Source organism: Gouania willdenowi, chromosome 7 (assembly GCF_900634775.1).
Source record: "Gouania willdenowi chromosome 7, fGouWil2.1, whole genome shotgun sequence".
Lineage (NCBI taxonomy): Eukaryota > Metazoa > Chordata > Actinopteri > Blenniiformes > Gobiesocidae > Gouania > Gouania willdenowi.
The window spans coordinates 16771347-16783941 of NC_041050.1; the positions used below are offsets into that span (position 1 = coordinate 16771347).

Here is a 12595-nt window from a genome sequence, read left to right on the forward strand (position 1 = left end):
TCACTGGTAGGTATTTCATTAGGCTGGACAGTAATCGACCGTCTTTGTGCGTAACCCAATGCCTGACACTAATTGGTCCCCTTTTTGAGATAATCATTCATTTTCTATTTTATCTAACTGTATAAAATGAATAAATGCATTTACAAAAATAAAAAAAACAAAAAGATTCACCAAGTAATAATAAACCAAAATTGTGTACATATAGTCAAAATTTGAGTTCTAGTAAAACTGAACTATTAATTTATGTGATATCAAATTTGTGGTCAAAAGGCTTTCCATACACAGAGAGTGGGCATCCTTCCTTTTCTGTGACTTCAGACATGATCTCCAGTGACCCTACAGCTTTGATTAGGGGTAAGTGGGTACTGGGTAGAGAAGATGGTTGGATCTGCATCCCAACTTTTTCTAAAGTGCAAGTTCTCAGCCAATGAGTAGAAGGAAACAAGGATTTAATGTTGTTTCATATACAATTAGATTTCATATACATTAGATAAAGGCATTACACTTAGTGTGAGACCGAACATTCAAGAAGAAATGTATTTTTTTCCTTCTTTTTCAACAGTGATCCCTTCTTTAAAAACAACATCAAATTAAGTAAAAAATAACAAACATTTCTTCAGTCAATGACAGTAGCCAAATAACTTATAAGCAATAGTTCATTTGTGGGACAATGATTCCTATACCTCTCTGTCCTTCAGAGCTGAAATCCCATGTTTTCTTTTCTTTTCCTCTAATGGAAACTGTCAGATTGGCCTTTTTTTTTTTTGTCGACCTCTTTGTCGGTTGGGTTTTACCTCGGCTCATACTCATCGGTTGGCACAGCAACGGCAAGGATATAAACATTGTGTAAGTACTAAGAAACCTGTGGGAGACCCATGTCTAAGCAGCTGTGAAGGAAACACTTCATACGTTTGTCTGTAAAGTACTTTGAAAAAGCAGAAATACAAGCAAAGAAGTAAAAGGAGAAAAAAAGATGATCATTTTTTACAATCAAACAAACTCAAAAATTCCCTTTCCTAACTCTCCGTCTTTGTGTATGAATGCTTGAAAAAGTATTTTTTTTTTTAGGAAAAATTAGTAAACATGCTCTTAACCTATTTTATATTACACAGTTCTATTTACAGGGTGAATTATAGGCTTGTAGCAGCAAGAACTGAGGCTTCTTTTTTTTAATGACTGGCTTCTACTGATCCCATCAGTCTGATTTCTGATATTTTACTCTCACTGTTAAGTGTTTGTAGTGGTTTTATTGTGAAAGGGTCAAACTTGCATGACAAAGAGACGGTAAGGTATGAAAAAAAGCTTATTTGATGGGTTGATACCCTGAAACCGTGACTCTGGAATCTTGCCATAATTGGATAACAGTGAATAAAAAGCGTGTGTGTGATGAGTTCTGCTGCTGCTGCTGCTCTGGGACTTTGATGAGTTCCTGCTCGTATCTTAAACTCAGGGACAGATGTGGCTTACATTTACGACATGTCTCCCTCCAATATTCTAGAATTGGAGGGAGAGGGCTTTCAGTTAGAATATAAACATTGATTTCTTATCCCTGTAACAAATGATCGAGCATCTGTGGGATGTTTGCTGGGGTGTCCGACAGCAGAGTAAAGGAATAGAGGAAGATTAGCACGAAAGCAAATCGTGTCGCTTACAGTATCTACAGAACAAGAGTAGAACAAAGCACATGTTAGCATATGAGCAGAGTTTTGGTTGGTGTGAAACCGTTAGCAGTGGGGCTATAGCCATGTGCACAGCAAGAAAAAAAAAAAAAAAACGACATTCCCTCCACAGTTTCCAGCATCGTGCTCAGAATAAACGATTATTTGTACATGTCTAAGGGTTAGTGCACAGAACTACACCGTGTGGGGCTGTTAGCTTTTTATGCTATTACCACTGTCACGTTTCTCGATTCTTGTTTCATCTGCGGTTGTGGTGACAGCTGGGTCTACAGCACACAGCTGGGCTCGTTGGTGCAGTCATTGACACTGTGGTTAGTGTCTACGTCCCTCTTCCTCACCCCCCCTCCCGCCTTGTGCGGCTGACTGCTGCTGCCGTGGCTGTGAGCGTGGTGGGCGGGTGGCGAGGGCCGCTTGCTGTGCTCCTGGTGGTGATTTTCTCCATGATGGCCGTGAGTGTGCCCTCTGACCCCGGTGTGGTGGGGCTCCGTGTCGTCGCCCATATCAAACTCTTGTTTAGTGTCGTCCAGAGCGTTGAAGTTGTCGTTAGCATTGACGACATTGCTCTCCGGCAACACCTGCAGGTAAGCTCGGACACGGTGGTGGCGGGCCCCAGCATCAGCACTGAAGTCAATTACTCTGCATTCGTAGGTGCCCTCGTCAGACGGCTTCACTCTGGAGAGTCGGAGTTTGTGGGAGATGTTGCTTCCCACGACCTTCACCACCTGGACCGAGACAAAAGAGGAGTAGAGTTTGATAGTGTGATTAGTTAATACAGTGCATTATCTAATACAAACAAACATTACATCAGAGGTGTACACATAGGCAGAGTTTTCCAGCCGTATTATGGACCTGCCAAAATAAATCCACAATGCAGCTTGAAACGTTCAGCACCCACTGTAACTTCAAGGAGAGTAAAGTTGCTCAAATTAATCAGTTATTATTTATTATGTTCTACATTATGTATCATACAACACTCAATACATGTGCTGGGAGATACACTTTAACACGGAGGGATAGACTTGCTGTCAGTTGTAAATCCCTAGGTTAAACAACAGGTAGGAGAAAATAAAAGGATCCATATAGATTAAAAGCATTTAAAATTACAACAACATAGATTATGGCAATTAAAGTCTCTAACAACGTTACTCCACAGTCCGCATTCGATGATTGTCTATGTGATGCCGATTTTGTCGCGGGGCAGGCGGGCGAGGAGATTATTACAACACCGCTCAATCCACTGCTTTATATCCAGACACTGGGCGCAGGGTTTGCTCATTCTCTGTTGCAGTCGGCTTGTTTTCTCGGTGTATCACTACAAACAACAGACTAGTGAGTCTACACTCAGCTGCTACGGGAAGCAGTAGGGTCAAATGTCATCGGCGGCCGGTTCTTTTACTTGGTTTTATTTTGTGAACCTTTGAATTTTATATGACCGTTTTTTTATTATTTCCAAGTCACTGAGTTTTTTGGCACTTAAAATAATTTTGGGAAAACTTTTGACCCCCGCAAACTCTGAGTCTGGGTGTACAGTACATCGATCACGGTCGATCGTAGAGTCATTGAATGTCGATCGTGCTTGTGAGTCGCAAAACTTTAAAAAGGACTGAGATCAGCACAGATCACACATAACAGAAATGTGGTTTGAACCCGGCTATCTGTTAGTCAGACATAGAGTACTAGGTAGCAGTCTGGTTCATTTGAGTCGCATGCACTGACCCACTTTATAGCTTTGTAATAAGCCGCAATTCAACTAACCTTGGTCTGTCGATTCCTCCGTCAACCAGGTTTGAGTCATAATTGTTTTCCTTTGTTACCTTCGCCAAGGAGGTAATCATTTCACCAGTGTTTATTTATTTGTTTGTTTTTCTGTCATGGGGAAGGATTACGTCAAAAGCGCGTAACAGATCTGACAAAATGTTACCAAAAATTGACCTTACGTCATGGAAAATTTGATTAAATTTTGGAGGGGATCCGGATAGGGATGTAACGATTCACTCAACTCCCGATACGATTCGATTTACGATACTGGGTTCACGATACGATTTTCTCACGATTTATTTTACAAAATGGGAATGTTGACAAATGACTGAAAAATATTTCTTTATTTTTTTGGGGAAAATACTAAACTATTTTCCTTTTATTTTTCATTGTCAAAAGAATCCCTTGATAAACTATTCAAAATGATGCAATTTAACTAAAAATAAATCTTGAATGAAATAAATAAAGGAATAATACAAATGAAGAAGAAGCCTATTATTTTAAATTCTGGTTCTATAATAAACAATTCAAAACTGCATAATAGTTCTTTTTCTTTTCAAAAGTGCAACTGAAAATGTATTTTGTGCCTTAATAATTGGACTTTTAAAAAAACAAAAAAAAAAACCCCAGTAATTTTACTGTATTTACATCAGATATTTGTTTAGACCAGCAGAGGGCGCTGGTAACCCAGTGGTCGGTTGGCATGCAGTTATTCCACCAGTGAAGAAGAGAAGCTATGCTAGCAGACAGAGCTAATAGAAAAACGTGACTTTTACAGATATTCACGTAATATTACAGATATTCTTTCGGTGCTAAAGGAGTAAAGAATCATTTATGAGCATGTTGAACAGTAAATGGCGGCCAGAAAGAAAATAGTAGCAGATTCCGCCCGTCACGTCCGCTTCTGGAAGGATTAATATATAAAAAAGTACTGCGATTCAATTTTCAGAGCATCGATGTGAACCGTGGTACCTATGAATCGATTTTTAACTGCCTTACAATCGTTACATCCCTAGATCCGGATCAATATACTGATTCTGGATCAGTTTCAATAATCAGAAATTCCTTATCTCTTATGATTGGTAAAATTCAAATTGATCTTTATGAGTTTTGACCCGGTTATGTCATGTGGGTTTCTTAATTACACAACCGTGTTTCATCCTGATCATATTAGGATTGCGCATTTCTTGAAAAAATGGTGGTACCCATAAATTTGGATCTACTGTATCGATCATGATACGGATGGCAAATTCCTTCCAAGCCCTTAAAGCGTGAATGATCATTGTACCATGATCAGGATCAGTGATCCAGGAAACTGCCAATATCTGGCAAAGAGGAGATTTGGTGCTTGGTGGAGGTTTGTGCTCTCTGAGTGCTCTAGTTTAATTCTGCATTTGGTGACTAGAATTGAGGTTAATGCAGACATGGCATTAGTGATTTCTGATTCAGCTGTTTTACCTTGTTATTTCATGAACTCACCAGCTTCAAAATAGACAACAGAATGTTGAATTTGTCAAGACAAAGGCCTTTTATAGGGTGGAAGTTACATTTTGCCTAATGGCAGACAGATGGGATTAGCAAAGTCATAAGGAAAGAAAAGTTGAATTGAGCATAGCACTGAAGGTTTTGTCAAAATTAGAAGTGCAACAAAAATAATTGATAACACAAAGATTTTCTCTTCTTTGTTGTAATCAAAGTGAGCAAATCTTTATTTGAAAAGCACTTTTAAAACATTCAGATGCAATACATACATAGTGCTTTAGGTAAGTAATCAGATGTAAATTATGTGAGGGTGTGGTAAATGCATTCTTACAACACATGTTTGTAGGGATATTAGTGTAATCATGTACAACACATGCTGTCTTTGAACTTCTACTTCAACCTTGCCAGTATTAGCACGTACATGCAATTTACATGTTTGATTTTTTTTTTAGATGTTAAGCTTTGCAATAGCCCGGATTTATAATTCATATTGTGATAAACTCAAAGAAACACTGCTATCACTAGAGCATAACCGTTGGGATATACTGCAGAGCCTCCTCTTCTTCTCCTTCCTCACAAACACAGACAAAGATGCAGCTTCACAGAATCTATTTGCAGCGCCAGAGTCAGAGAGAATAAATAAAAGGTTTTTAAGTTTACAAAGCAGCAGGGTTAAGATGAGATGTGAGGCACCCAGATATAAATACTGCTTCATTTGTCAGCCTCCTTTCCTTCACTGCTGATGTCAGTGGTGTGTGTGTGTGTGTGTGTGTGTGTGCGCGCCCCCCCTGGGTTTGCATACCTGAGCAACTGCCATGTTTTTCATTTGAGTATTTCAATTTAAACCAACTTACATCATTAACAGAAAGCTGCTGATGACTTTTCTGTTGCACATCCTGCAGTGCACACACACACACACGCACGCACGCACACACACTATCTCTGACTGGTGCTTTGATTACAGTAAATCTGCAGCCACTACACTCAGTTGGGAGGAAGCAGAGTTTTTCTGTGTGTCTGTCCGCATTTATAACCATTGCTTTTGAATGCATCGTAATCCACAAAAACCCCGTAATTTATGGTGCTTCTGCAAAACATACTTTATGTTGATCCACAATATCATCTACACGTTATCATATCTAATATTGGTCTATATTATCAAACATTCCATCGATATAATTAACCTTTGCTTCCTTGATCAACCATAAACATCATATGATTTGGTCACGTGACCCAGTACCCAAGATAACCTATCACCAGCCAGTGCTGGGTTACGTGTCTGAAAGAAGGTAGTTTATTGTTTGTTTGGCTGCAGCTCAACCAATCAGATAAAACTACAACTCCAGCCAGTAACAAACCTATGACTTACCGTCGTTCCTGAGGAAACATGGCGCTAACCATAGCTCACCCGAAAAGTCAGATTCATAGTGATTTGGGCTGCTTCACATTCTCTTTTTTTTGGAAACTTTTGCATGCTAAACCTCTAGTGTTCGACATTTTAAAGAATCACGTGACAAACTCAACAGCCAAAACATTATGACCGCTGGCAAGTAAGGCCAGTAAGTTAGCTGAAGTAGTAGATGCTTTAATTAGAAATGTGACAGTTTACAAAGATCAATGCCATTTCTGTGGTTTTGATGTCCCACATGAAGATATAAAAACAGGCATAGAACAGTTTTGAATGTACTGTGTGTGTGTGTGTGTGTGTGCTCCAATAATCTCAACACACCACACACACAGAACCATTCTGTCCCACCACCAATCTTCTTCAAGACAGAAATCTCACGTGATCAAACAAGATCCAACAGCGTGATGCGTTCCAAGTCACTTGGAACTTTTTTTGACCTCCTACTTGACAAAGTGATTTGTAGTCAGCTAAAGTCAGAGCTCCTACTCGGTAAAGCCAGCTGCTGAACTCAGTTGAACTCGGAGATTGGAATCTTCAACTTTGAAGTGTGGAGTTCTGAGTCGCCTGGAACGCAGCATTACATGTTTCTCAGTCAGCTTGCTTCTTGATTGGCTACATTCTGTTCCACATCATATATCACAGGGTCAGGAGTCGTCTGCGTTCCTCAAACACATCGGGAGTTTAGGTCTTAATTTTTGAACAAGTTTAATATTTACTATTTTCAGCTCAGACCGGTTTCAGAGCCACTTATCAAGACAAGTTCACTCTTACCGCACCTGAGACTGAAGGATAAGCTTATAAAAGATAATTAAGTTTCAAACAAGTTTGTTTTCTTCTCCACTATAAACACTCAGTTCATTTACTTTTTTTTTTTTTTTACATACGTTTTACGCTTTGAATTGTGGGATGTGGAGTCCTGTATCTGGATGCATAAAAAAGTGTTTTTACTTCATTCTTACCATGATTTCTTGTGTTTCTTTACCAGACAAGAAGGACAGTAATTAGCTTTGGCACCGTTTTTATTTTAGTTTGTTCCTGGTATTTCTCGTGATATCACTTCACTACATGAGACTCTCAATTTTAGTCAGATTCGGATAATTAAGTACAAAATTTCAAAAATAAACATTCTCCATTGTTTAGCTGCAACTTCCAGACAGTGGGAAAAAACAATAAAGTCACTTTGGCAGAGTTTTTGGGAGCAAACCTAAGAAATCATGGTAAGAACGAAGTAAAAACATTTCTGTTCATCCTTCTTTGGGACTCAACATCCCACAATGCAATGTGTTTTCCTCCAACGTCAATAAGAGAGTGTTTACTGTGAAGAACAAAACAAACTCTCGAGCACCTTTTAAATCTTTTTTGAGCAACTGATCTTTGCTTTATTGATCTATGAGGCCTACACTAAGTCTTTATTTATTTATTTATTTTAAATGTTTGTCTCTTGCAGCTTTAAATGTTAAATGAATGTAACTAAACCAGGACTTTACTGTAAAAGGTAAGGATTTTTTCCAAACTGTGATTTTTGCTGACCATTCATTGACCTATTACTGAAGTCACTAACTTTCAGGACTATTTTTTGATTATTCTCAGCATTTGTTTGGCTTTTACGCTGTGTTTATCCCTATGTAAAACCAAAATAAAATGTGTAAAACAAACAGCAGATTCTAAATGATACTGTATGTGCTGCTGTCCCCTCCCTCTCCATGATGTGTGTGAAATTGTGAATGTGTCACATGGAGCTCCTGCTCGGATCATTTCTTGAGGATCAGCCACATCCAGAAATGAAATGTAATCATAAGCTTTTAATGCCTCATCTAAGCATGGAACACAGAGACAATCAGAGGGGCTTTACCAGTACTCACACTTATCTTTGTAGCATCTTTTGGCATCTCCTCCTCTGGAGCCACCTGGGAAAAAACACAAACATGAGATTAGGTAATATGATCTCACATTTGTTACATAGAATTATAGGATTATAGGCACTAGAATTAATAAACATACACAGTTTATTGATACTGAACTGTGTTTAATGTGCACCATATGGGGGTGGATGGGAGATGGAGGGCTGTAGGAGTGGACAAGTACGTCATTCTGTTTAGGCTGTGTGAAATTTATTCTCAATCCCATTATTGGCCGCAAAACTTTACTGATGTACTGAAATGTTACCAGTGGTTACTACTTCTACTACTACAAGTACTCACGTTACGGTAATTGAGTTGCTTTTATGGGTACTTATACTTTTTTGTGTATATTTCTAAATCAGTCATTTTACTTGTACTTAAGTACGTTTTAAAAGAAGTAAAGCAAGCTCTTACATTTCTACACCCAACCATTAGTAAGTAAATTATTATTCTTTGTTTTAAAATGATTAATGGACTTTGGGAAACTACAAAAACCGACAACAATCAAATGCATCACGTCATAGCCGACCAACCAGATTAAACGCAATACACCGCGCCAACACAGCTTTGAACGCCAATTATTTTCTCAGTTTTAGAATTCATAAATGTAGCTACACTTAGAGCCTGATCTTTTTTTTTTTTTTTTTTTTAATTGAAATCACTGGCACTATTTTATTTAAAAAACAAATGTACATTTTGACAAACCTTATATTTAATACAGATGCCTTTGTGGAAAATAAATTAAGTTCCAATTGTGCAATATTTAGTCTCTTCCTTTTTAAGTTTATACATGGGATGTTTACTGTATTTAAGGGAACCGTGGCAAGATTTATTACCAATAATAAACATGGAGGGTGCGTGAAAGTAACTGGTAACTTTTACTTTCAGTGCAACTCTATTGAGCTACTTTTGCTTGTATTTTATGTATGACTTACTTGTACTTTGAATGTGATTTGAATAGAATTTTAATGAAGTAATATACAGTAACATAACAGGACTCATACTGGTTACAGTCGATGCTAATTATCTTTTAATTTTACACTGGATGGTTAAGGAAAACCATCTAGTTCTCACTATCACTGCCTTTCAGTCTCTGTAGAGGGGGGACAATATAAAATACATGCTTATAGATGGACATGCCCCTGGTACCACTGTCAAGCCCTCAGATTAAATGAAAATGATTGCTTGTTTAATGAGTTCTAAAAGGTAGACCACTGTCAATATGAAATGTATTTTCTTCCCATATATAAAAAGTTCTGATTTTTTAAGTTCCTGCTCACTTCGTTAGTTGTCCACGGCTGTCGGTCCGTCCAGTCCAAATGATTCCTGATGTACCACCACTGGATCTCCAGAGAATAGGAAGGCATTCCCGCGCCTCTGAAAGAACAGGCCATCTCCACATCCTGACCCCTTTGTGCAGTCATATCATGTGGCACCTCTGTGAACATCGCTGCAGATACACAAAATCAGATCAGGTTGAAAAAGGCTCACATGCAGAATCTGCATTGTTCTGTGTATAAATCTGTGTGAGACAAATACATCTGGATTTTGGATCTTGAATAACTTTTTTTTGCTACTCTGTAATGTAAATTACTACCTATTATTACCTTTATTAGTCCCACAGTGGGGAGATTTGGCTTGTTACAACAGGAAGAACAAAAACAATAATAAAAAGAGGAAATATTAATAACATTAATGGTAATAATACATCACAACATACTCAAACCAATACAGTATGTCTGCTGAAACCAGCGATGCATTGTAAACCACTCTCGCAAAGCAGTTTTTGTTCTAGACAGAAGCATTGGTCATACAGTCTGACAGCAAACACACTATTTTAAAGGAATTAGGGATGTCCGATACAACTTTTTCATTTCCGATATGAAATTGCAGCCTTGCATATCGGTTGACACCGATATTGATCGATTAGCATGAATCATACATACTTTTTACTTGTATTATTATTTTTTTCTTTTAATAAAAAAATAATAATGACTTATTTTGTAGTGTGCAATGTTAGAAAAGGCTTGATCAAGTGATGTTACTCAAACAGAGAACAATAGTCAGCAACAGTAGGTATGAGAAAAACTGACCCATTTAATATTTACCAATTGGTTACATACATTTTAACCTTGAACATAATGTTTATAGTATTCTACAATTGAATAAAAAAAATTAAAAAAAAATGAATTGAGGAAAATAAATAAATAAAATGAAAAAATAAATAAATAGAATAATCCAGAAATTTGAATCCGATATTCATTTTCAGGCTAATATCGGACCGATAACCAACATCGGATCGGGACACCCCTAAAATGAATATTCTGTCCCTTTCTACAAATTTGAGGATCTCATTGCCTTTGCAACCCTACCTATAGATTATCCTTCAGTTAATACTATCGAGTAAACTCTGCACCATCTAAGGGCTGAGTGTCATTTCACTCCATAGATTAATCTCACCCATTGAACCACTGAGGCCATGCAATGGATCAGTCTTGTATTACGAGAGCGGTACAAGCCCCGAGTCATACATTCTCTTGTACATCGATCAAATTTGCTTGTATTTTTCAGTTGTGCAATCTGAAACGTGCTGGATATTGATTTGACGTTACACAGCCGGAGCCAGAAACAATGCCCACAGCCCTTTCCCTTTCAGTTAATATTAAAAGTGGAGACATAGAAACGGCTGCGTAAGAGATAGGACCTGTTATGTTCCTCTGAGGAGAGTTAATCTGTCTTTTCCCTCTTAACACTGAAGTCTACAATGCAAAAATCCATGTCTTTATAATGGTTTAGGGCTCCACACATTGTCGTTGTATCAGAATTATACTTAAAACTAATTGTGTTCTAAGTATAAAGACAAATTAATAGAAAATCTTACATAGAATCAAACCTAATTTAATTACCTTCTGCTCTGCAAGTCTGTGCGCTCCAATTGAGCGTGACATTGTTCAAGCTTGTGGCTTGCTAATGCCAAGTCTCCGAGTAACAGCCATTTCTAATATGTCGGCTGTCATTGTGGAGACCATAAAAAGCAGCGATAAGTTGGGTCTATGCACCCTGAAGCCTCACCATAATCTCCTAGATAAACAGTGGAAGGCTGTCAGGGCCACTGCTGCCACTAGCACTCAAAGTGACATCAGCAGCAGCAAAGCCAGTCCCAGTGTCAAACCATTTACCACGAGAAGATGTGACGGACATGAATACAGACGGATAACGTGCATGGGATGGTGTTTGGGTAGTGAATGAAGGAAGAAGCGGCTTCTGGATTGAGCGCCGGTTGACGATGATAGGCTAATATATTGGTGGAAAGGGAAAAAGGAATGAAAGGAGAAGGTGTGTTTGACAGAAAGAGAGGTGTGAGGGCAGCGGGAGAAGCAGCAGATAGCTTTGTGGGGAGAAAGCACTGACAGGTAATTACAGCTGTGATAAAACGAGGACCAGTGATGTTTCTTTGTGTTAAAGTTCTACCTTCACTAACCTAATGACCATCTTATTCTCATAAGTACCTTATTTGAACACACCGCTTAGAAATGGTAACAAGAAAAAAATAACTCAAGTCTAAAGAAACACCCAATTAAATTAATTTATTTATTTTCTTGCATAAAAAATGTAAAAATAAAAATAAATCAAATTAAAAAAAAAAAAAAACACCTGAATAAGTAAGTTGGCAACACAAAGTTGTAGATAGAGAGGACTAAATGGTGGTTAGTTGTGGTAGATGGGACAGGGCGGGGGCACATAGAACAGTAGCTACAACAGAAAAATGCTAGAGTTGTCGCTAGTCACTTTTTAAAAAAAAGTCTCTAGGCTGGTTCTTAACCTTATTGGAGATACTGAAGCCAGCAAACATTCACCAATTCATAACTGGGGAAAATTCAAGTTTCATTTCTTTAATATATAGGTATACATTTTATTTGTGCACATACACATAAGCCTTATAAAAAACATATTTTAAAATAAAAATGTGGCCTTGTAATTGGAATTTATATTTTAATAAACTAGTCTATCATGAATTTTGTGTAACCCCATTTTTAATGTGTGTCTTGATGCCTGTTGAACCCCGAAGACTGATTCAGCAACCCCTGCGATTAATAACCACTGCTCAAGGGGGGGAGGGTCTAAAAAAGTCGCAATATATAGCAAAGTTGGCAGTTTAATCAAAATGGACCAGCAGCCGTTGCAGGTTTTGTGTTATCACAGTGGTATCTGCAGTATGTAGCATCAAATCATCTAAGCAGGCAATAAAGTTGGTGTGAAAATGATTAGCATATGAACAAAGAAGAAGCAACTTTAAATAAGACTTGAAATTACATTCCTTAATCAGCCACATTCAGGTTGAATCCACTGAATACAATGAGCGAAAA

At 37.9% G+C, this 12595-nt stretch overlaps 1 protein-coding gene across 1 annotated transcript in view; it reads right to left on the reverse strand.

The window, feature by feature from the left end:
* Positions 1 to 432: 432 nt before the first annotated feature.
* vstm2la (V-set and transmembrane domain containing 2 like a) overlaps positions 433 to 12595 on the reverse strand; it is a 59283-nt gene continuing 47120 nt past the window's right edge. Inside the window, exons 2-4 of the mRNA XM_028453302.1 lie at positions 9509 to 9678; positions 8190 to 8234; positions 433 to 2401 (exon numbers count right to left, since the gene is read on the reverse strand). Of these exons, the coding sequence (XP_028309103.1) occupies positions 1946 to 2401; positions 8190 to 8234; positions 9509 to 9678 (671 nt within the window). The 3' untranslated portion in view covers positions 433 to 1945. The remainder of the gene's footprint in view (positions 2402 to 8189; positions 8235 to 9508; positions 9679 to 12595) is intronic.